General features: G+C 43.2%; 1 protein-coding gene across 4 annotated transcripts in view; it reads left to right on the plus strand.

Moving 5' to 3' along the window:
* The window catches only part of SUGCT (succinyl-CoA:glutarate-CoA transferase), a 992,617-nt gene that overhangs the window by 78,090 nt on the left and 888,041 nt on the right, over nucleotides 1-26,486 (plus strand). For all 4 annotated transcript variants that reach the window (XM_066584998.1, XM_066585000.1, XM_066585001.1 and 1 more), the window contains exons 7-8: nucleotides 10,068-10,159; nucleotides 15,766-15,909. In XM_066584998.1, coding sequence (XP_066441095.1) covers nucleotides 10,068-10,159; nucleotides 15,766-15,909 — 236 coding nt within the window. The remainder of the gene's footprint in view (nucleotides 1-10,067; nucleotides 10,160-15,765; nucleotides 15,910-26,486) is intronic.

A 26,486-nucleotide genomic window follows, 5' to 3' on the forward strand; every position in this document is an offset into this window, starting at 1 on the left:
ATTTTATTTTTGGGTAGTCGTACCAGGAGCTAGGATATATAGGAAAGTTGGGTTTAGAAAATTACAATTCTTGGTTCATTTATTGGAGGTTGAAACTTATTGAGATTTTGCAGTCTAATGAGGAATTTATCACCTCTAGTATCTAATCAAAAGACTGGGTTCTGACATAATGGGTAATATGTTAAATGCTAGATATTGGAAATATTGTTTGTCAGGAAAATTGTCTATTTCTCGTTTTGTTTGATCAAACTTTATTGAAATTTTTTATTATTTAAGCATAAATAATGCTTTTGCTCTGATATTGTAATCACTTACTTATATCAACGTTACAATCACATAAAGTTTCATTCCATTCCGACAACTCCTTCTCGGGGATTGATTTAATTTTTTTGGATAATGAGTGCATAACTTTCAAATCTATAAGAAACAAGGGTACATTGCTAGGATGGCACGCATGCCTTGAACTGTGTCTCTGCGAAAATTTGCTAAACAGAAAAACATATATGGGAGACTAATAGCCAGTTATCTAGTCAAACTACTAATGACCACTTGTCCATTAGTATGTATGTGAGTGAGTGATTCTCATGGTCTGCCCCCTGCCGCCTTTATAGCTCTGCCCCTGGCGACATCATAGCTCACACACTGAAAATACAACTAAGCTGTTATTATGTCAGACACAACTCAGCAGTCCTAGCAGGAGACACCGACCTACCGCCACCACAAAGATCCAACGGGCTAAAGGACCTGTGATGACGTCACTGCTGTGGTAGGAGCCATTCTGGAGTTTGGTAGTACTGTATACTGGATAAGCCAACAGAAACTACTGAGACCTGTAATGACGTCACCGTCATGTGATTACATGTGTGGGTGGAGTCAGTGATCATAGGACCAGGGGCTCATCACTGTATCCAGGAGCTGTGTATGTCATGTCTGCAGTCAGCATAAATGTAGTAGAACTGCGAGTGGCTGTTTGCCTAATTTGCTGTGCGTGTAATGTGGATAGTCAACATGGATGTATGTCATGCAGCAGAGCTGTGTTTGTAGCATGTGCATGTTATGTAGCACAGCTGTGTTTGGAATATGCACATGTATGGTGGCACAGCTGTGTCTGTCATGCACATTTCATGTAGCAGAGCTGTGTCTGTGCTGTAACGTGTATGTCATGAAGCAGAGCTTTTTCTGTCATGTGCATATAATGTAGCAGAGCTGTGTTTGTACCATGTGCATGTCATGTAGCAGAGCTGTGACTGATGCGCATGTCATGTAGCAGTTCTGAGTTTGTAACATGCACATGTACTGTGGCACAGCTGTGTCTGTCATGTGTATGTAATGTAGCAGAGCTGTGTTTGTACCATGCGCATGTCATGTAACAAAGCTGTGCCTGTGACGCACATGTCATGTAGCAGAGCTGTGTCTGTCAGGTGCATGGCCTGTAGCAGTGCTGTGTGTGTGTGACTTGCATGTAGCAAAGCTGTGTCTGTCTGTCACATGCCCATGTACCACAGCTGTGTGTGCGTGTGATGTGCATGTAGCAAAGCTGTATGGCCACCAGAAACACTGGTCCTATAATTTCCGAATAATTACTAGTTTAAACTGCTGGCCATTAAACCCACATCTTCGTAAAAAGGGAGATTTTCTCAACAGAAGAAAAACTAGGGGGTGGGGGGGTGTATTAAATTAAAAAATGGAAGTAGGAGGACAGTTACAAAAAAGAATGAGTGGACTGCATTGGAAGCTTGCAACAAACCTTGCAACATCTTGCAAACATCTTGCAACAACATCTTGCAACAAACCTTGGATGGTTGCACAATGTCAAAGCTAAATTAACCTGGGTAACTTAAAGATTCAATGAGTATGCATAGTTCTGTACTGCAGTAAGTACTGAAACTCGATCCAATAATACCATATTTTCAGAAATTTGTTGTGTGTACCCTTAAGTGAGGCTGTGAGGTCTTTCATCTCCATGATCTCCTGTACTCTATTAATCCATAGTGGGATAGGTGCTGATGAGGTTCGTCGCCATAGCTATGGGATACAGGCTCTTGCTAAATTAACCAGTTGACACATCACCGAACGTTTTATAGGTAGGCCGTGGGATATCACTGAGATGCGGCTGACTTGGGTAGAACAGAGTATGTGAATCTGGATGTAATGCACCATGCTTCGGACCAAAAACTTGCTAGTATTGTACAATCCCAAAATATGTGTAACATGGTACTTTGAGGTGTGTGCACTGAGCTGGGGGTTGGACCAGATGACCCTGGAGGTCCCATCCAACTCTACCATTCTATTATCTGTATTTCTGTGCGTGGAGCTCATATTCAATACTGAATAAATTGGGATGTTTTAAATATTTTAGTTTCCATTTTTTCAGCATTTTCATATAATTAACATGTCTATCGATCCCAAGATTTCCATTATTCCATGACTTTTTCTTCTTGGTGCTCGGTACAATTTTATCACCCGTGTGAAACTGGCCTGATAATGTCAAAATATATATATTTTTTTGGTCACCTTGTCTCTAGATAAAAATATAATAAAAGAACACACCTCTATTGATGGAAAAATAAAAAAGGTTATGAGGGCTCTGAATATGATGACAAAAAGCATTTTATTTTAATAAGAGAGTCTCAAAATCAAGAAGTCTATCCTTAGTGGAGCATGGACTTAAAGTTTTATATATAAACACTACGTAAAAATTGCTAGTGCAGCAATTTAGAATAGTTTTTTTTTTTAAAAGCCCATTTAGACACAACGATTAACACTCAAAAGATGTCGCTTAAGCAACTTTTGAGCGATAATCGTTGTGTCATTTGCAGCCCAAGATGAGCGATCACCTTGCGCTGCCAGCGGAGGATGCAGAAGACAAGCGGAGTATCCCCGCTTGTCTTCTGCATACAGCTGTTCCCCACTCCGAGTGCCCAGCTGTTATACAGCCGAGTGCTCAGATTGGAGAATGCAGAAGACAAGTGGGATGTCCCCGCTTGTTTTCTGCATCCAGCTGTTCCCCACTCTGAGCGCCTGGCTGTTATACAGCCGAGCGCTCCAAGCAGAGAATGCAGAAGACAAGCGGGGTATCTCCGCTTGTCTTCTGCTTCCAGATGTTTTTTGCACGGAGCGCCCGGCTGTTATACATCTGAGCGCTTTGTGCCGGGTATGGAAAACAGAGCTGGGTCGCCCTGTTCTTCATACCCAGACGGGATCATGTGATCGCATTTCAACCGCCCCTGGTTTACTTGTCTCTGTTCTTTCAAGGAGTTGGACTGTAGCACACAGGCTCTTCACATAGGGGACAGAAACTCCTATCACAATTATTGCTAATGTCACACAGTTATAATGAAGAAGATCATAGTTCAGTCTCCCTGACTGTATATGTCTGGTCTATAGCTTATTTAAGAGAATATAGAGGGTAGTGATAAACACAATGTCCTTCCAGCAGGCAGAGATGGTATTGGCTTTAGATGTGTTGATGCATCATGAGCTTGATGACACAGTATAGAGAAAGAGAAAGCAGTGAAGAAGCACAAATGTAAGTGTCAAAAAGTTTATTTTTCCACAACAGGGATTTCAAATCCATGGCAGATAAATCCACATTCCCATTCGAATGAAAGGAACACGGACGTGGCGAGGATTTTGGCATTGAATCCATGCCAAAATTCACCATGTGAGCATGCACTAATAGTGGGTCGGGAGGGGTATCATCTCCTTAAGGAGAGCACCTTGAAGGTGTGTGAGAAGACTTATAAGGCCATCCATGCTCCTCTGGGAAATATATGCAAATAGGAAAGGTGGAACAATATCTCTGCAGCGCCACCTATTGGATGGCAGCATTCCTGCAAACCAGTGTTTGACCCTTTATACAGGTCTTTGAAACAATGATTGGGAATTGAAAATCTAGCCAGAATCCATACACAGACAGCTGTTTCAGGGTTTTTGCCCATCATCGGTGTGCAGCAGGCTTTTGGCTTGGCTAGGAGAGGCCTGTGTTGTAGGTCAGGAGGTGTATTGCCTCTTTCTAAGGAGAGCCATCTAGAAGGTGAGTGAGGAGACTTATAAGGTCATGCATGCTCCTCTGGGAAATATATGCAAATAAGGAAGATGGAACAATACCTCTGCACTTATTTGCATATACTAATACTTCGTGCTACAATCTAACATGATAGGCTGCACTGATAATTGCAGTATTTTAATTGGCAACATTGATATTGCAGCTGTCATAGGAATGAATAAAGAAAATAAGTTCTGGTACACACAGCAGACATTGCAGAATGTGGGCAATCACAGCCGGAGTCATGTGGGCAATATGGACCTTAACCCTTTCCAATCCACTGTCTGATGTCGGGGGGCCTCTCCAGCATGTTACATACCGCAGTACTGGCTCTAGCCAGCAGATGGCACTATTGTATAATGGCAAAAAGAGAAAGCCCCCCTAGGAAACCCTGAATCCAAAATTGGATTGAAAAGGGTTAATGGAACACAGAATTTGTCACTGCAGTAATCAGCGAGTGCATTAAGAGCACCACTGTGCACCTCATGTCAGTTGCAGACAGAGTAAACAATAAAACGTTGCCCTGGAGTGATCTTTTAACTCCCCCTCTATGGAGGTAACTGGCAAGTGTGGTCAGCAGCTGTCATGTCTATGGTCAGCTTTATAGTCGCTCTTTTGCTCCCATAACCCATTCTAGATTTTTCAGTTCTTTAAGAATTGTGGAAAAGCGACTACAATGCAGTATTTTGGTGGTTTTATCTGTATTGTTGAAATTTTAAAAATTGGTTGTAACTAGAGATGAGCGAACGTGCTCGGCCCCGCCCCTTTTTCGCCCGAATACCGCGATTTTCGAGTACTTCCGTACTCGGGCGAAAAAATTCGGGGGGCGCCGTGGCGGCGCGGGGGGTTGCAGCGGGGAGTGGGGGGGAGAGGGAGAGAGAGAGGGCTCCCCCCTGTTCCCCGCTGCTACCCCCCGCACCGCCGCGCCTCTCCCCGCCCCCCGGCGCCCCCCGAACCTTTACGCGCGAGTACTGAAGTACTCGAAAATGGCGGTACTCGGGTGCGTAAGTACTCATTACGAGTACGTTCGCTCATCTCTAGTTGTAACTAAAATGTAAAAGACAACTGTACAGACTATACACAAGTGTTGATGATAAATTGGGAGAAGGGAAATGGAACCTTATACAGCACATAGATGTGTCTACTCTCTGTATGATTACACAAATAACATGCTGTTGTCGTTGGCATCCAGGTAGCAGGTAGACGTTATCTAGAAAGTAATTGATATTCTCACCTGAGATGAAATTAAAGTTCTGTTCCCCGAACTTCCCCGAATCAGCAGTAGATGGCGCTGCTGTGTCATGTACGATTTAGGTGGCATATAAGGTTTTCTTCATGATGAGGGGTTTCGGGATTAATTTTTTAATAAGAATTAATAGGAAAATCCTTTGCTAGAATATCTTAGTACCTCTTGGGCTGAATTAGTATATTTTTGCGTAAACTACACAGCTTCTTGAAAATGTCTTAATTTAGCGGGTTTTTTTCACTTGGTCAGTGCTTCCTAGGTTAGATTTCTTTTTAGATACTAAAATAAAAATCAAGTTTGTATTCGGCCCCTCCCACACAAGCGTTTTTTACCGTGCATTTGGCGTAAATGTAATTCGCAGCACTGAGGCCATTTTTTTACAGCGTTTACATCTCTATTGATTTTAATGAGGCTTCTCAGGCGAGCATTCGATTTTCAAACGCTGTCTGCTGTATGTGAAGCCCCCTGTCCATGGGCGAGGCAGAATATTGATATTCCACCGCAGGGGAGAGAACTGACCGTTCACTGTGGTGAGCCTATCTGACATGGGGCTGCGCTTTCCATAGCAACGCGAATTATCACTGTGAGTAGCACAATGCAAGATCGTCCGTGGGCAGGTGCCCTTAGTGTGTTTCAGCGATTTTTAACGCTTCTCATCACCCATTGCAATGATGGCGTGCGTTAAAAAATGCTTTAGAACGCGTTTAAAATCACCGTTTGAAAACAGTGCATTTAAAAATGTAGCGTTTCACAGACACCTGTTTTAAAACCGCCTAAGCCTGCTTGTCCACGGGCATTGCGGTATCCCGCGGCAGAGATCCACCGTGGGATACCGCCGCCCGGGAGCAGGAGCCGGCAGACGGATCTCCGCTGTCAGCCTATCTGACAGATACACTGACTGCGGAGAATCGCAGCAAATCGTAGCATGCTGCGATTTGCCGACCGCAAGCGGAGAATCGCAATGATTTTCCGCTCCTGGACAGGGGGGAAGCGCTCTCCATAGCAACGTGGCCGGATTATCGCAGTGGGGAAAGCAATTCAAACCCGCCCATGGACAGGCAGCCTGAGGCCTCATGTCCACGGGGAAAATCAGATCCGCTGCAGATTCTACATGGAGAATCTGCAGCGGGTCCCTCCTGCCCCGCGGACATGAGCGCTGAAAATAGGAATTTAAAAGCATTTACCTATCCGTAGCGGGCGGCGAAGCTCTGCTCTTCCTCACGGCCGGATCTTCATTTTCGGCCGGCGGATGAATTCGTCACGGCGACGTGCCGCGCGCATGCGCCGGGCACATCCGCCGAGCCGAAGCAAGAAAGATGCGGCCGTGAGGAAGAGAAGACCTTCAGCGCCCGCTCCGGGTGAGTAATTCTTTTAAATTCCTATTTTAGGTCTCCCGCGGATCCGGACGGCTTCCATAGGCTTCAATAGAAGCCCGCGGGAGCCGACTCCGCGGGAGACCCGCATGAAAATGGAGCATGGTCCGGATTTTTTCATGCTCCATTTTTTTAAAAATCTCTTTTATTGACGATCCGCGGGTATTTATCTACCCGCGGGTGGTCAATGCATCCCTATGGGGTGCGGATCCGCGGGCAGGAGAAGAGTTAAAATCCACTGCGGATTTTAATTCTTATTTTGCCCGTGGACATGAGCCCTAAGGCTGCATGCATTTTAATCGTATTTATCCCATGCAAAATTGCATGCTGCATTTTTTATTTTCGGTGTTGTAGCGCATATTTCACGCACTACATCACCCATTGAAATGAATGGGTTGCGTAAAAAAAACCATAGGAAATATGCAATCTTTATCCAAATATTTTTAAAATGTATCTTGTGGAAATCTTGTTAATCATTGGTGTGAGTCCGTTGTAAGGCCGGGCTCACACAAATGTCTTTGCATTGCGTATTATGCTCGCAATGTACGCACCCATTATACGCGGTACATCATGGCAATTCAAGTATATTGCTTTTCGCATGTCCCACTCCGGACGCTTTTACACGGCCAAGAAAATCTTGTGAGATTTGTGCATTGCGAGAAATATAATCTCATATCTATCTATCTTTCTCATATCTATCTATCTATCTATCTATATATCTATCTCATATCTGTCTATTATCTATCTGTCTATCTCATATCTATCTCCTATCTATCTATCTCCTATCTATCTATCTATCTATCTATCTCCTATCTATCTATCTATCTATCTATCTATCTATCTCATTATCTATCTCCTATCTATCTATCTCATATCTATCTATCTATCTCATATCTATCTTTCTCATATCTATCTGTCTATCTATCTCTCTATATATCTCATATCTCTCTCATATCTATCTCTCTCATATCTATCTATCTATCTATCTATCTATCTATCTATCTATCTATCTATCTATCTATCTATCTATCTCATATCTATCTATCTATCTCCTATCTATCTATCTATCTATCTATCTCCTATCTATCTATCTCCTATCTATCTATCTCCTATCTATCTATCTATCTATCTATCTATCTATCTATCTATCTCCATCTATCTATCTATCTCCTATCTATCTATCTATCTATCTATCTATCTATCTATCTCCATCTATCTATTTATCTATCTATCTATCTATCTCCTATCTATCTCTCTATCTATCTATCTATCTATCTCCATCTATCTATCTATCTCCTATCTATCTATCTATCTATCTATCTATCTCCATCTATCTATCTATCTATCTATCTATCTATCTATCTTTCTCATATCTATCTATCTCCTATCTATCTATCTCCTATCTATCTATCTATCTATCTATCTCCTATCTATCTATCTATCTATCTATCTCCATCTATCTATTTATCTATCTATCTATCTCCTATCTATCTATCTATCTATCTATCTATCTATCTTTCTCATATCTATCTATCTATCTCATATCTATCTATCTATCTATCTCATATCTATCTCATATCTATCTATCTCATATCTATCTATCTATCTATCTTTCTCATATCTATCTATCTATCTTTCTCATATCTATCTATCTATCTATCTATCTATCTATCTATCTATCTATCTATCTATCTATCTCATATCTATCTATCTATCTCATATCTATCTATCTATCTATCTATCTATCTATCTATCTATCTCATATCTATCTATCTATCTATCTATCTATCTCATATCTATCTATCTTTCTCATATCTATCTATCTATCTATCTATCTATCTATCTATCTATCTATCTATCTATCTATCTCCTATCTATCTATCTATCTATCTATCTATCTATCTATCTATCTATCTATCTATCTATCTATCTAAACAGTAATGTCTCTTGTATTTTATTTACTTCTTTAGATTTTAGTGTATCAGATTTGGCAAGCTTTTATGATTCTACATTTTGATTTACAAGACACTCCAGACATGACTTGGCAAGATGCAATGACAAATGTTCCTCCTTGGAATAGCTGCTTTGTTTTATTATTTGTACAGCTAACATTAGCATCACGAAGCATGTGCTAATCCTGCAGAATTTGTCACCTGCGTGTCATCGGTATCTACCTCATCCTATCCAGTCGTGTTAATATTTATACTTTTCATTCTTCTGCAGTGTAAGACAGACTCAGCTACAAGTCGGAAAGAAAGCTTGCACCGAAAGTGGGGGGAGGGGGGGGGGGCACTAGAAAGTTCAACAAGTTTGTATGACCTCTATAATCCTAGGATGGAATTGTAAGGCTTTTGCGTAACAAAGTCAGACATATTTGCACGAGCCATACTTGTTACAAAATTTGTGACTATTTGCCCTATTTCTGCTGACCTCATGACTTTTCTAAAAAAGTGGATGGAGCTAAGCACAAGGGGCAAGACCATCCACGGCCTGACAAATGTACTATAATTTGTTCCTAATCTATAGTAAATCAGAGAGGCAATCTATTCCGGCTTACAGTTGGCATGGATTTGACGCTCTCGAGCTTGGAGGGTAAAGGCCCATTTACATGGAGCGATAATCGCTCAAATGACAGTTTGAGTGACAGTTTTGAGTGATTATCTTTGCATAACTCTAAGTAGCTAATTAGCTACTTAAGAGTTATGCAACTGGAGCGGGATACCTCTGCAAAGGCTCGAAGAACAATGAAGCTGTTTTGAATATGCAAACAGCTGCATTGTCCTCGGTGCTTTCATCTGGTGTCCCGCAGAGAACTGCCAGTGGGATTACAGCTGAAAAAAAATGATATCAGCACCGCTGAGATATCACCGTGTGGCACTGATAATGCTCATCGCTGATTTCTAGCTGGCTAGAGCGATGAACGAACAGTGCACGATGCATTTAGACGCAAAGATTATTGCTCAAAAGACGGCCTTTGAGCAAATTTTGAGTAATAATCGTTGTGTCTAAATGGGCCTTTAGAGATATGAGAAATGTATTCAGAGATGTGCACCTCCTTATAAAATAATCGCCTATTACTCCATCAGCACTGCTCTAGAGCCGCATTTCATGTGCAAATGTGATTCATAATATTTAAAGCTGGAGGGACAAATATTTTTATAGAAGATTTGAAATGATCCAACATGTATCTGACAGGTTAGATAGTAACCGACTGCTCATCTTTTCCATTCTAGTTTTACCAGGATTTCAGTGTTCTGAATGTGAGTGCGAAGAAAGAAATATGTTAAAAAACATTTGCATTATTTACTGATAAACTAATTTAGGTTAGAATTCTAGGTGATGTATAATATTTATGTAATAGCTCTTTAAGTAAACAAATTCTATCTGCTTTTGCATGCAGGTTACGGACAGACTGGCCCTCTATTTAAAAGATCCGGTTATGATGCTGTAGCATGTGCTATGTCTGGATTGATGCATGTCACGGGGCCTGAGGTACAATTCTTATATTGTTTGGGAAACTTTTTTTCTTTTGTGTTTTTATTTAGTAGAAAAAAATATTTTCTAATTTTATAAATCCATTGCTCCGCTTTCATCACTAGACAGTTTATTAGAGGGTTTGTTAAATGATGAGCTGCGTTGCACTAAGCCAATAAATACTCCAGGTAATCCCAAAAATTTTGCTCCAAAACTACTAAGGCTCTGTTCACATCTGCGTTCAGAGTTCACTGTTCGATCATGGGAGCAGAAAAATGGAATTCCTGCTGGCAACATATTCATCGTATGACGGAACTGAACAGCACCAGACGAAGCCTATTGACTATAATGCGATCTATCTGGCTTCGGTCATTCTCTCTGGCAATGTCCTAGACAAAATACTGCAGCTTACTGTGGTATTTTGCCTAAAATTTTGAGACAGATATGCGCTGGAGGTACTAAGGGCTCATGTCCACGGGGAAAATAGGATTTAGGATCCGCAGCGGATTTCCTGCATGCGGATCCGCATCCCATAGGGATGCATTGACCACCCGCGGGTACATAAATACCCGCGGATCGTCAATAAAACTGATTTTAAAAAAAATGGAGCATGAAAAAATCTGGACCATGCTCCATTTTCATGCGGGTCTCCCGCGGGGACGGCTCCCGCGGGCTTCTATTGAAGCCTATGGAAGCCGTCCGGATCCGCGGGAGACCTAAAATAGGAATTTAAAGCATTTACTCACCCGCAGCGGACCGCGAAGCTCTTCTCTTCCTCACGGCCGCATCTCCCTTGCTTCGGCTCGGCGGATGTGCCCGGCGCAGGCGCGGCACGTCGACGACGTGCCGGCGACGTGCCACCGGCGTCAGGAATTCATCCGCCGGCCGAAAATGAAGATCCGGCCGTGAGGAAGAGCAGAGCTTCGTCGCCCGCGCCGGAAAGGTAAATGCTTTAAATTGCTATTTTCGGCGCTCATGTCCGCGGGGCAGGAGGGACCCGCTGCAGATTCTACATGGAGAATCTGCAGCGGATCTGATTTTCCCCGTGGACATGAGGCCTAAATGGATCATCTGCTGAAGAGGTGAGCAGAGCATAAAATGTACAGTGGTGCTTGAAAGTTTGGGAATGATTTAGAATTTTCCATATTTCTGCTTAGATTTGACCTAAAACGACATCAGATTTTCATACAAGTCCTCAAAGTAGCTAAACAAAACCAAGTCAAACAAATGAGTCAAGCACATTAGACTTGGTAACTTACAATGATCTGGAGGAAGAAATTGAGGGGAAACTGATCAAATTTGCCGACTACACAAAGCCATCAGCGATAGCTAACACTAGAGAAGAGAGAGAGGGGATTCAAAAAGATCTAGGAAAGCTTGAACAGTAGGCGGCGACTAACATAATGGTATTTAACAAGGAGAAATGCAAAGTCCTACATCTTGACAAGAAGAATGAAAAAAGCACATACAGAATGGGAGGAATTGGGCTGATCAGCAGCAAATGTGAAAAAGACTTGGGTATAGTAATAGATCATAGACTCAACATGAGTCAACAATGTGATGCAGCAGCCAAAAAGGCTAACACAATTCTGGGATGCATTAGGAAAAGCATAGAGGACAGTGAGGTTAATCAACGAGTGGAACAGGTTGCCACAGGAGGTGGTAAGTTGTCCTTCAATGGAAGTGTTCAAACAAAGGCTGGACAAATATCTGTCTGTGATGATTTAGTGAATCCTGCACTGAGCAGGGGGTTGGCATTACATCATACTTAGGGTTGCCACCTTTGTCACAAAAAAATACTAGCCATGGTAAAAAAAGGTGTGTGTCGGAGGTTTGACTTGGAGCGTGGCTTATTGCGGCATTTTTTTCTCCTTTATCTCCTGGATCCCGTCCAGCGGCTGTGCGCATGTGCAGGATCCAGGCCAGCATGTTCTAGTGAGTAGATGACTTTTAGTGTGATTCACACGTCATCTACTCGCAAGAACACGCTGCAGACGCTTGCATCGCATACAAGCTACACATATATAATTATGTACATGAGATACCCAGGTTACCCCAGCATGGTCCATATCACTATATACAGGAGATATATACCTCCCCTGTATACAGTAATGCTGATGTAACCTGGATATGACCTATACATAATTATATGTACAGATGGTATAACATATACCAACCAAAACATACAAGATTACATGCAGTACATGGTGAATACCTCATACTGCATGTACTGCTTCTCCTCACACATCGCACACACACAACTCCGCTACATCCATCCTGATCATCACACACACAGCTCCGATACATCCATCCTAATCCCCAAACATCACACACAGCTCCGCTAAATCCATCCTGATCCCCACACATCACACACACAGCTCCGCTGCATCCATGGTGACCCCCACACATCACACACACAGCTCCACTACATCCACGCTGACCCCTAAACATCACATACACAGCTCCGCTACATCCATCCTGATCATCACACACACAGCTCCGATACATCCATCCTAATCCCCACACATTACACACAGATCCGCTAAATCCATCCTGATCCCCACACATCACACACACAGCTCCGCTACATCCATGGTGACCCCCACACATCACACACACAGCTCCACTACATCCACGCTGACCCCTACACATCACACACACAGCTCCACTACATCCATTCTGACCCCCACACACAACACACACAGCTCCACTCACTCACTCCATCCATCCAGACCACCACAATTTCAGCTCCAAACACACACAGAAACACAGAACACTGCAGAGTCCTACATTTACTTAGCTCCCCATGGTCATGTGATCCCTGACTACTCCCACACAGGGTATCACATGACATGACAACATCGGAGGCCCTGGAAGCTGCCTGCTCTGCAGGTCTGTGTTTCTCTTGATATCAGGACTGCCGGAGGAGAGTTAACCGGCGCTAGAGGGCAGTGCAGGCTCTGAAAATACCGGCCTGTGATAGGGCCAGTAAGAAAAAAAATACTGGCACCGACCTGGCAGAAAAAATACCGGCCAGGCCGGTGGATTACCGGCCGGGTGGCAATCCTAATCATACTGCAGGAGCAATCAAAGCATGGAAGAGCCAGGGGCAGGAAATGAGCTCCCGCCCCCTCTCCGCGACTCTCCACTATTTGCAATAGGAGGGGGCGAGACAGGGGCGGAGCTAAGTACTGGCACTTAACTCCGCCCCGTCCCACCCTTCCCTTTGCAAATAGTGGCAAGGGGCGGGAGCTCAGTTCCTGCTCCTGGCTCTTCCATCATCCCCCCCCGCCCCTGCAGACAAGGACGCTGTATATCGACACGGAGTGAAAACCGAGCCGATATACGGTCTTCTGAAATAGCCCTAAAACATATATTCCTGGACCCAGCGAGTCACCTACTTATAGTGCATAGGTTTAGCTTATAGGGCTAAAAGTAGATGAAAGAGCCTCTTTAACCCCTTAAGGACCAAGGTGTTAAAGACCATGTGAATGGCCCCCAGAGGTAAAAAGAAATGGTACAAAAATAAGTTTATAAAACTACAGAATGAAAAAAATATATATTAAAAAGAAAGCGACTGTCTGCCGACAACCAAAACCGTCGCCATGTGCGCCCTGTAATCCAAAACTATACAAATTATACATCAAAACGTCTGAAACAAAATGAAGAACCCATTCCTGTACTTTAGTGTAAATTTACTAATTTTAAAAATAAAGAACTATAAATGTAAAAAAAAATATCAGTTTTTAAAATCTTTTTACATCCAAAAAGCTAAACATAGTAAATAAAGGCAGTGAAAAAAATATATATAAATAATATCCCTATGTGTGACGGAAAAAAACCCCCACAGAAAATAATTTTGGTAGCTGAAGAAAAAAAATAGGGCAGTAAAACCACCACATGGGTAAAGTCCCTAAAAAGTATCTGATTCTTTAGGACCAAAACGCCCTGGTCCTTAAGGGGTTAAATAAAACAGGTCACCCACTCACAGCTTATTGTCATTCCATTGATTAAAAACACTTGACTCTAAATTCACCTTCAAATCATCTGCTGATCCTAACGCCTCAGTCACACATTTTCTCGGCCATTCAGACGGTTGGGTGTGGCCTAAAAACCCGCTGTACTCTCTCCTGCCTCCCGCCTCCTTTGCCAACTGATCATGGCAATAGAAGCTTTGCCCTTTTCACACATGTTGCTAGGAAATATGCTAATTAGTTAAAAAACAGGGGTTTTTTTCCTGCTTGCATTGTTTTTTTGCATAACATACACTGTACATATGCAGAACATGCGCAGGTATACGCATGCAAAAACACGCGCATACACGATGATACGCAATTGTAACGCTGCGATGTTTATACAGCGCTTTACATGTAAACAAGCCCTAAAAGTTCACATACTTTTGCTACGCACAGACGTGATATTGGATTATTTTCTTGAATAAATAATTGATCAAGTCTAATATTTTTGACTCTTGTCTTTGATTTGGTTCTCTTTATCTACTATTAGGACTTGTGTGAAAATGTGATATCGCCGTGAGAAAATCTGTGTTCTGTGCGATATCGCGATTTTGTATCGCTTCTATGTCGTTCAACTTTGTTGCGTTCTTTTGCCAGGAGTTTCGGTGGGGGGCTTGAAATATAAGACCTACCCTGAAAATAAGCCCTTTCTGTATGAAAAATAAACAATACATCACGTAACAGGCGCAGCCTGCTCCGCTGCACTTCTCTTCTGCAGCTTCGGCACACTTGTCTGAAGTATCTTGCGATGGCTGGGATTGGTTTATCCAGCGCTGCAGTGATTGGCTGAGGCCCGCTGCTCAAGAACCAATCAGAGACAGCATTTCCTGGAGGCGGGTTTTTTTCCTCCAAACTAGGAAGCACTGGCTGAAGACTACAGACAAGTCCCGGAGCTCCAGAGGAGACGTGCGGCGAATCAGACAGCGCCTGTTAGGTGATTTATTCAGTTTTTTTTTACCTGCAGCTAGGGCTTATTTTAGGGCTTAAACAGTAGGACTTCCTACTGTAAACATTGCATTGCATCGCAGGAAAACCGCGTTTTCGTGCGATGCAACACAAAGGAAGGCTCAATGGGGAAACATGGGCTACAAAACATTGCTAATGTGAAGGAACCCATTTGAAAGCATGGGCTTCACATACATGCGATTTGTAGCACTGTCGTATTGCGAGAAAATCGTGCGATTTTGTCCCCCGTGTGAAACTGCCTCAAGCGCCGCTGTATTGCTTGAGAATTGTCAAGTTCAGACAGATCTGATGAAGTGAGTGTTTGTAACTTAATTTGCTGGTCTTTGTTATGCACTTCGTACCACTCCTGGATAATGAACCCTTAAAAGGGGGTTTTCCACTCTGCCCTACAAGTCAAATTTCCTGTGCTTATGTTGTGTGGCAAGTCTGCTGTTCCCAGAGCCAGAGTCTTGGCAGGATCGCTGCCCCCATAATCACGCATGGAATAAACTAATTATATAATTAGAAAATAGGCACAAATTACAAAAACCAATGTGGTGGGGAGTAGCTGGAGTGTAATAGACACCGCTAATGATAGAAAACATTTCCTTTTAAGTTCGTTTTATAACTGTACAACGTAATAAAGTTAATTTGGGTTTTCAGGATGGAGATCCCGTCCGTCCTGGCGTGGCTATGACTGACCTTGCAACGGGACTATACGCCCATGGAGCCATTATGGCGGGTTTACTGCAGAGAACTAAAACTGGCAAAGGAATGCACATCGACTGCAACCTCCTCTCCTCACAGGTAATTACAACGTTTCTTTATTCTGGTTATTATTACTGTTTTATGAATTGGGCACCAAAGTAAAGGAAGTAATAAAAATGTAATTCTATATAATGGTTCATTTACTAAAGTGCATCAAAGCGCCTATTGTTTTCACTTATATGTGACTGTACACCCACTCTCCAGTTTTTGGAAATTCCCTCATAAAATCAGTGTTTTGACTACTTTTCTTTGGCTGTAAAAGGACTGGTCGAACGCTTCATTTACAATATACTTTGTACTAATGATGGTGACGATGGGACACATTTGTCATTATTCACTAATTACCTCTTTTGCATGTTTCTGTACTTTCTGTATATGAATATCGGTGCACATGTAAACATTTGCCCCTACGGTAAGTGCATCCAGACCAGGAGCGCACAACCGGTTTTGGTACTAGGTTAATTTCTACTACCACAATTTGTAGGCTGGTCGTCATTTTGACAGTCCTGCATGATGTTATCACACGTGATGACTGTTTTGAAGCTTTAGGCCCAATGCCCACAGACGAATTATCGCTGCAGAGATTGTGGACAGACACCTGCGGCGAATTCCGCAGCAATGTCCATCTGTAGACATGCTGTGTTGACTAATTCTCCCATGAGCACGAGCGAAAATCAACGGCGATTTTTCTGCTCGCAGTGGTGAAATCGCAGCATGTTCTATTAAGTGTGGAAAAACACACGGACGGCTGCTATTGCAGTCAATAGAAGCCGTCCGTCCTGCGATACTTCCGGTGTGAGCACAGTGGAAGTACCGCGAGAATTCGCATCACCACCCAGTGCCAGCGCGTCATGCGATGCACTGCGCATGCATGCCGGCTCGCCGGACAAGACACTAGTGGCGGATCCAGGCAGGTGATTATAGGGTCTCTAGGAGGTGCCGGGTCTAATTCCGCTGCGATATCTCGCAGGCGGAATCTGACTCGGCCGTGGGCATGAGACCTTAAAGCCACTGACATTGCCCACTATGACACTATCACTCCATGATATCATCACATGCACTGTTGCTCTAAAGAGGAAGCATCAGGCCATGTCCCTTGCACACCTTTTCCCAAAAAGAATCAACAATGACGTCCATTAGCCCGTGTAAGGCCTCATTCAGATGAGTATTGCTATTTTAACCCGCCCGCATTGTGGCCAAAAATCGCATTAACGACAGAAAGCCATGACCAAGTTGCAGCTAAATCTCGCCTTTTCTCGTCCATTCACATGGCCGGGTGCAGCGTATATACGCCGCTACTCGGAATTACTATGGCCGGCATAAATACTTCAACTGGCTTAATAGAGCCAGCTGACATAGTTTAGCAGCGCTAGCCGCTGCTAAACTCCCCCCCCCCCCCTCCCATTGCTGACAGCTCCCATAGAAGCCTATGGGAGCTGCCGGGTGATCGCAGCCGAAAGATAGGGCAAGACCTATCTTTTCAGGCCACGTCAAAACATCAACCAGCATATTTTACACCAATGTCCTATCTTCACCGGCTGAATGTTTTTACGTGGCTATTAATTGCCCATGTGAATGAATGCATTGAACTCTAAGGCCTCATGTCCATGGGCATAATTGAATTGTAGAAATCCCCGTGGTTCTCCCTTGTGGATGACCCGCAGTTCAATATGCCTATAGACTGCCATTGGTTATCCGCAGTTATTTAAATACCTGTGGATGTCATCTTTTTTCCTGGCGTGCCGATTGCACATGTGGGAAAAAACACAGCATTCTGCATTTTCTGTGGTTTTTCTTACACAGACGGCTTCTGCAGGCTTCCATTGAAGCCGTCCAGATCCGCTGCACATGCCGCGAACCACAGGAATGCAGGAGTTTAAAAAAATAATAAAAGAAGACACGGTGCATGCGTGCAGCACGTCGCTGGCGTTCCGGGCACATCTGCCGTGCAGAAGAAGGAAGATTTGTCCATGACGTAGGAGAGCCCCCAGCGTCCGGACAGGTCAGTAAAATGTATTTTTTAGCCTCATGTCTGCGGGCCGGGTGGAATCCGCTGCGGGATTCTGCACGGGGAATCCGTGTGTGCCCGTGGACATGAGGTCTAATACTTCACATGGTTCCGATGTTTTTCATTGTGCTAAATTAGCATAAAAACACTCGTGTGAATGAGGCCTAATAGTATGACCCTGGCCAGGGCCAGATTAAGGGTATCGAGGGTATGAAGCGCTTAATTTATTGTGCCCCCCAACTAACTCAAGACCCACCACTAACTCTACAGAAAGATAATGGCATCATAGTGTAGGCTTTGTGATTGACAATCTATAGCTTGAAGTGCATAGCTGACTTACCTCTTACCTGAATCTTGCTCTATAAGAACATGACTAACTACCTGGCTGGTCCTGCTATACCTTGCTTCTTTCTCCAGCACATTAATCCACCTTACTAGTCAGGGAGATATCTATGTCTATGCTGGCAGTAGACAACTAAGCAGGACTGAGCGGGGCATTTGCTTATCTTTTTAATTTTGACTGCAATAAACACTTTGAAGTTTTAACTGAAATGTGTGGATTTCGGGTATATTGTAGCACTTTTACACCATGTATGTCCCATGTGCTTCCAATTACTAAACCTACAGTACAGCCCAATTCCCCCAAAGTATCATACTTCAGATATAATGAGCCTCAGACAAACCACTGAAAATAATTCTTACCCCCTAATCAAATCTCAAAATTAATAATGCCCCCCCACCCAGACACATTGCTGCATCCAAACATTCTTCAATAACTTTTTAATGTGATATTTTAATAGCTTCTTATATGGTTCCCTATGAGAATTGACAGGAATGAAGATTGTTGATCAGATTTATGAAAACTGTTTTTAATGCCCACAGTAACCAATCATAGAGCAGCTTTCATTTTTCAAGAGCTCTATGAGGAATGAAAGCTGTGCTGTGATTGGTTGCTGAAGACAACAAAGGCCTGTTTTGTTTTAATTGGTTTCATTCATCTCCCCCTTTGGTCTGTCATACCATCACACCTCTCCACGAAATGGACTGTACTCATGATGTCCAAATGCGTTTGACAAACAGGCATTTAAGTCAATGTGCCGCAATAGTTGTCTTTATTTGTAAATACTGGCAAATGGGCTCATTTAAACAATGTCAAAGGACATTTCGGCATAAGTATGGTGAAGGAAGTGGACCGACAAAGTCCTGTATTCAGAAATTGCTGAAGAATTTTGAGATCATTCGAGGTGTTTTGACTCAACATGTAGGAGACCAGAAAACATCTAATTCCCTGGTGCAGGGTGTGAAGGATCGATTCCTTGCACCGCCCCAAAAACCATTCATTATTCCATATGTCAAAAAGCTGGTAAAAAGTGAAACTGCACCCGTATTGTGTGTCCGTTGTCCACGAGTTGCTTCCAGTGTATTTAGAGAAGCATGAAAAATTATGGTTGACGCCCCCCAAAACACGGTACAGTAGGCCCTTGCTACCATTACTGTTGTCTCATTAGCAGATGTCTTTGCCTATATGTAGACTTGCATTCAAAAGTGCTTGGATTGTCGAGGGGACTACGAGAATTACCCAGTGTTATGGCACGGGGGGGGGGTAGGGAATAAGACATACACATCTATATATATATAAAGACGAAAGCCCTCACTGACTCACTGACTCAGTGACTCACTCACTGACTCGCCACTAATTCTACAACTTCCCGATGTCGTAGAAACATGAAATTTGGCACAAGCATAGATTATGTCCAAAATAGGAAAAGTTAAGGGGCCCCAACTCGATTATTCAATTCTAAGCACAAAAAAATTTGCGTCCAAATTTTATGTACGGAATCTAATTCTCTCACTTCCTGATGTCACAGAAATTTGAAATTTGGCAAGAGTATTGATTATGTCATAAATAGGAAAAGTTCATGGGTCCCAACTCGATTATTTAATTCTAAGTGCAAAAGAATTAGCGTCCAAATTGTACGTACGGAATCTAATTCTCTCACTTCCTGATGTTATAGAAACTTGAAATTTGGCACGAGCATTGATTATGTCATAAATAGGAAAAGCTAATGGGTCCCAACTCAATTATTCAATTCTAAGCGCAAAATAATTAGCGTCCACATTTTATGTAAGTAATCTAATTCTCTCACTTCCTGATGTCATTTTATATAAAGGCATTACAGAAGGGGAAATAAAAAATTAAAAACAATCACAGAAAAATGGCCATTACTGACTGAGTAAGAAGTGCATATAGATGCATCCTCCTCTCACCATGCAGGTTGCTGACTATCAAATGGAGGAGCAAATAATATCTGTGCAGGACACCGATAAGACAACCACTCACACTGCCTCTTGATAATGAGGGGGGTGGATGCTTGGCGTTCACTCCCACACATAGTGGATACAGGGTGCCAGACCATTCTGATATATGTAGTTCACCATGCAGACCAGCAACCTATTAATGACGCCATGATAATTTGGCGAGTTGCCCTGCATATCCATCAGTGAACCACATTGGTACTGCCACCCTGGGCTCCCCCTGGAGTCTCAATGCCACACTGTATGTGAATGATAGATAATAAATGCAAGGCATTGGTTGGATGTTGGCCAAGATACATGAGCCCACTAACCACTTCACGGTTCCTTGCGTTGTAGTGGGTCCCTACACTAATATAAATGCATCACAGAAGGGGAAATAAAAATTTTTTTAAAAATCACAGAAAAATGGCCGTTACTTACTTACATATAGATGCATCCTCTCTCCATGCAGGTTGCTGACTACCAAATGGAGGAGCAAATAACACCTGTGCAGGACACCGATAAGACAACCACTCACACTGCCTCTTGATTATGAGGGGGGTGAATGCTTGCATTTATTATCTTAGGCCTCCTCATGTCCACGGGGAAAAGAAGAATTAAAATCCGCAGCGGATTTTAACTCTTCACCCGCACGCGGATCTGCACCCCATAGGGATGAATTGACCACCCGCGGGTAGATAAATACCCGCGGATGGTCAATAAAAGTGAATTTAAAAAAATCTGGAGCATGAAAAAAAATGGACATGCTCCATTTTCGTGCGGGTCTCCCGAGACCGAAAATAAGAATAAATTTCCCCGCAGCGGACCGTGCAGATCTTCCCTTCTTCGCGGCCGGATCTTCTTTCTTCGGCCCGGCAGATGTGCCCGGCGCATGCGCGGCACGCCGACGTGCCGAGCACATCCGCCGGCCGAAGAAAGAAGATCCGGCCGCGAAGAAGAGAAGACACGCACGGACCCCTGCGGGTACGTTTATTCTTATTTTCAGCCCTCATGTCCGCGGGGCAGGAGGGACCCGTTACGGATTCTCCATGGAGGATCCGTAGCTAGCCTGATTTTCCCCGTGAACATGAGGCCTACTCAGTAAGTAACGGCCATTTTTCTGTGATCCTTTTATATAAAGGAAACGTCGCATGGTTACCTCCACGTGGTGTTTCCTGGTAACGCATAGAACCATGCAAAATGGTGAACATATATTTTTTCCGGTTTTCCGTGTGAACACCAGATAAACACAGTACCAAATTAACTCGGGCGAAGCCGGTTATATCAGCTAGTATTATATATACACATGTATAACATATGTATGTAAATACACAAATATTGTATACATGCACAACTATCGTGGGTCCACTATACAGCAGAGGCCATTTATTCCCAGTCCTGCTTCAGCCGTGAAAGAGTGCAAAAGAGAATCAGCAGCCAAAGGGCAGGACATGGATACGGCAGAGACATCTGAGGACATTCCGTCTCCTCCATCCCATTCTAGTCATGGTTTTGCAGTGATTTGCACAAGCTCACACTAAAAATGCTCCTTTTTCTGCATTTTATATATATATATAAAAAAATCATAATTAGAATGGTTTTGTAAAAATTGCTGTAAATTCGTGGCGATTTTGCTGTAGTTCTGCACAAATCACAGCTAAACTCTGAAATACAAAAGTTGAGCCTGAAGCTAGAGTTCCAAAGGCTCAGATCATAATCCAGCCCTGACCTTGTCAATTCATATAAAACCTTTGGGAAAAGAACAAGCCATTGACATGGACCTTCCCTGCTCCTGAGCACAGCTGTACTTTTTTTAAGTACTAGAGATATATGTTTCTGTTAGCATTTAGAGCCTAGATAACCCCTTTAAATTTTTTGTCAGAAAGCATTTAAAGGCTGTGGAACCATTTGCACATGAAAATCAATACACATATATTTTACTTGCAGAAATAAATGATGCATTTATCAGTTTTTTTGCATTGAGTTTTCCTTCTCATGCATTTAGAAAGCCTCATGCTGTTTTGCAGGCTCTCCTATATTCAAGTTTCTGACTGTGGAGCATTCCCAGCACTGATCAGCTGGTATCTTTCATGAATGTATAAAAGCGTAGCTCCCCCTCCCCCCTCCTCCCCACTCAATACCACACAGCTATTTGTGCCAATCTTATCCTCTCTTTCAGTAGTTGCTGGTCAGTTTCCCCTCATTGCTGATAAGAGCAGAAAATTCACCTGGACAATTACATTCCCTCTGTAATAGTAGCTTTCTCAGCCCATAGTAATAGCTCAATGGAAAGGCAATGAATGCACATTGACAGGAGGGCAGCAGGCTGGGTGAATCAGCTGTCCATTTACATTGACTGACAGAATTTGCTAAGATTTCAGTCCTCTAGTCTGAAGTGCCTTGAAATAAAATGCAAGCAAAAGCGTTTTTTCCTCAAGCGATGCGAGATCAAGTGCCTCGCCAGCGCAAAGAAAACGCTGCAATACTGCAGCGATATTGCGGATTGTTTTCAATGGGGCCAGCAGCAGCAGCGCCAGGCACGTTGAAAATATAGGGAGGACATCGTGGACGTCTTCCAAAGCTGTGACAGCTATGGCAGAGGATTCCTTCATCCGCGCATTTCAGCTAGGGATGATTTTTAAGGAAGGGCTTATATTTTAAGCCCTTCCTTGAAAATCTTCGCTGCGGGGGTTGACTGCAAACCCACTGGTTTCAATGGGGCCGCAGCAGTGCTGACACCATTGAAAGAAATGGGATAGCATCATGGACTTCTGCCACAGCTGTGGCAGAGGATTCCTTCACCCCGGGATGAAGGAATCCTCCACCATAGCTGTGGCAGAGGTCTGCAATGTACTCCCTATGTTTTCACTGGGGCTGGCGCTGCTGCCGACGGCCCCATTGAAAACACTGAGCGATATCGCTAATTTTTTCTGTGCATTGCGAGATTTAAGAAACAAAAACGCAAATGAGTATGAAAGCATTGAAAATCATTGGTTTCATAATCTTCGCTCTCGCATCGCAAGAAAAAATATCGCTAGTGGGTAGAAGCCCTTAGGCTGGGTTCCCACAGGGCGGAATCACGCTGGAAATCTCGCGGTTTGGCTGCAGCGAAAAAACAAGAGATTTCCGCTTGGTAATCACTGCTTTTAAACCTGCAGCACTTAGCCGCGGGTTTTGGAGCGGCTTGGCCGAAACTTTTTTTGTTGCGGCTGGCACTCCCATAGAGAAGAGCATAGCCACAACGGAAAAAAATTAATAAATTGACATGCTGCGGCGGGGAAATCCGCGCCACTGCGTTGGGTTCTGCCGGCTTTGCCGTCCCGTGTGGACAACAGTTTTGACAAATCTCGTCCACATGGCTGGCTAAGCCTGAGATTAGCGGCCGCAGGCGAACTCGCCACAGCGAAATTCCGGACAAAATTTCTGCGGCAAATCCGCCCTGTGTGAACCCAGCCTTAATGAAAATCAATAACAAAAGTCTTCCTTTTTAAACACACATTGATTTAAACCCTTGATGAAACAGGACATAAATTTACATTCTGTGAGTTCGGTGTTTGTGTGGAGGGGGATGCGGGAGCCGTTCCCGCTCCATACAATGCGGGTGCTCTCTGTTTCTCACAGCTGACACCCACTGGCTATAGCCGTGATCACAGGGAGATCCCCCTGTTAGCCCATTGGTCAGCTGCTTGTCAGATTGTAATACTATAGTATCACAGTATACTGCAGGAGTGATCAAACAATTGCAATTTGAAGCCCCCTAGGAGGACTAAAAAAATGTAAAATAAGTTTAAAAAAGTTATATTAATTATTAGAAAAAAATAAAAGGTATTAAAAGTTAAAAAAAAGCCTAATAAAAATCAAAACAAACGAACAATCAAAATCATGTTTGGTATCAGCATTCCTGTGACCGTCCAATCAGAGTAATCAAAGTAATGCATTGCTTATCCTGGATAGTGGACGACGTCCGGGGAAAAAAAATCATAACACTAGAATTGTTCACCCAATCTCCAAGAGAAAATTTACTAAAAAGGGATCAAAAAGTCGTATATACTCAAACATGGCACCAATAAAAAGTACAGGAGTCCTCACACAATTATATGTACGGGAACTAAAAAGTATATATATTTGTTATTGGCATAATCACACTGACCCATAGAATAAAGATATCATGTTATTTGTACTGCAGTGTGTGCACCATAAGGGCTCTTCCACATGGGCACTGTCCGCCCGCAGTGTAGCCGCGCGCATAGCTTGCGGCTACACTGCTCTAAAGATCGCGTAACAGGCTATTTCTAGCCCTGAGAAGTAGCCTGTACACACGATCCGAGGAGCGGGCTGCATGCTTCCACCTCCCATAGGAGTGTATGGAAAGCACGCAGCACATATAGGACAGGTCCTATGTGTGCACCTCGAAGTGGACATGCGAGTTTGCACTTGCATGCCCTATCTTTGTTCAATGTGCTAATTTAGCGCGTCTAACAAGCGTTCATCTGAACTCTGCTATAGGAACCCATTGGTTCCTATAAAAGCACTTTCTATGCGCATCTTGCATGCGGGTGAACAGCTCCCGTGTGAAAGAGGCCTTAAAACAAGGACCCCCAAAGATAGCTAAATTTTGCTTTTTTCCATCACACTCCACAAAATTTTTCTATACATTATAAGGTACATTAAATAGAACCATTGAGAAATATGAGACAGCTATGTTGATGAATTATTAAAGGAGTTATGATTTTTGGAAAGCAAGGAGGAAAAAATGAAAATGAAAAAAAGATAGCGTCTTTAAATATGGGAATCCTATAGAATTAAATCGGTATCCCAGTACAGGTAAATGCACGCAGCACTTCACAGGGACACCTATTTAATACACAAGTAGATAGTTCTCCGAACATCTGAATCACAACGCAGGGCAGATGACTACCCGTCCAGTTGTGTAACAGTCGCTGGAAACCCTTTGGGACAACAAACCTTTGTTATCTTTTCCTGAAGCATCGAAACACTTTCACGTGTCTGAAAAACGGCATCATGGCTAATCCTGGAGATTCTGAGGACACCTTGCTGTGTACATCTGGAGATTGTTATCAGTGATTGAAAAACAATGTCTGCTCTAGTAGAGTATGTCATGCCATTTTGCTATTGAAGACCCATTTGGTATTTATTTAGGATATTGATTACACTGCTTTCAGTTAACCATTTTGGCAAAGTATCAGTTAGATTGCAGAAATTAGAATAGTGAGCTAAGGTCTAATTTTTAACAATACGGTTTAGTGAAAATTAGTCAACTTAATCCCTGTGATTGGCTGCGGAGGTCAGGTGGTAGCCTTTACACAGTAAAGACCGCGAGGACCTCAGGGCTACAGCGCTGGTTCGCCAGAGCAGAGGATGGGTAAGTATGGCTGGTTTTGTTATTTTAACTCATCTGAGGCTATACTTAAAAAACCATCTGGCAACCAGACAACCCCTATAAGCACATTTTTGATGGATTGAAAGACTGTTCTACCCTGTCAGAAGAATTTAGTATTCCTCAAAGCAATTACTTTTAATTTTTGCTGTTGAAAAATGCAGTTCTCAGAACCTCAACATGCGTCTATTTTATGAAATACAGGGTATTGGAGAACATTACACAAGTTAAGGGCTCCTTCACACAAGCGTTTTATCGCGGCTATTTTGCTGCGATAAAACGCGGGTCGAAAATCGCAACCATCTGAAGCATTCGATTCCAATGCACTTGTTCAGATGGGCGCTTTTTTTTTTTTTAGGTCAGTAAAATTGGCTGGCCGGAAAAGATAGCGCCCATTGCGAGCATTCCAATTGACTGGAAAAGATAGGTCTGGACCTATCTTTTTCTGGAATACGCCGATCAGTCCCATAGACTCCTATGGGAGCATATGAGAACTGATGGAAAAGGAAGGTGGGAGGGAGTTTAACACCTGCTCTGCTAAGTTCCCTCCCCATCTCCACCCATTGCCGACTGCCAGCAAAGGTAGGGGGCGGGACTGGGCAGGAGATTAGTACACTAGCTCTGCTAAGCTCCCGCCCCCTCCAGCAAGAGGAGGGAAGGGGAAGGGAGTTTAGCAGAGCTAAACTCTCTCCCCCTTCCCATCGGTATTCCAGTCTGTGACATATACACGTCACAGCCTGGCTGTCTGAATACGTGTTAAAACAGGAGATGCAGCCGCCACTTGGTTGTGACTGCCTCCCGTTTAATGTGATTTTTGGCCACGATGTGTTGGTGACACCAGCGGCTGAAAATAGCGACGCCAATGTGAAGGACCCCTAATAATTAAAACGGTATATATCACAAACGTATAGCTTA

Source organism: Eleutherodactylus coqui, chromosome 12, assembly GCF_035609145.1.
Source record: "Eleutherodactylus coqui strain aEleCoq1 chromosome 12, aEleCoq1.hap1, whole genome shotgun sequence".
Taxonomy (NCBI): Eukaryota; Metazoa; Chordata; class Amphibia; order Anura; family Eleutherodactylidae; genus Eleutherodactylus; species Eleutherodactylus coqui.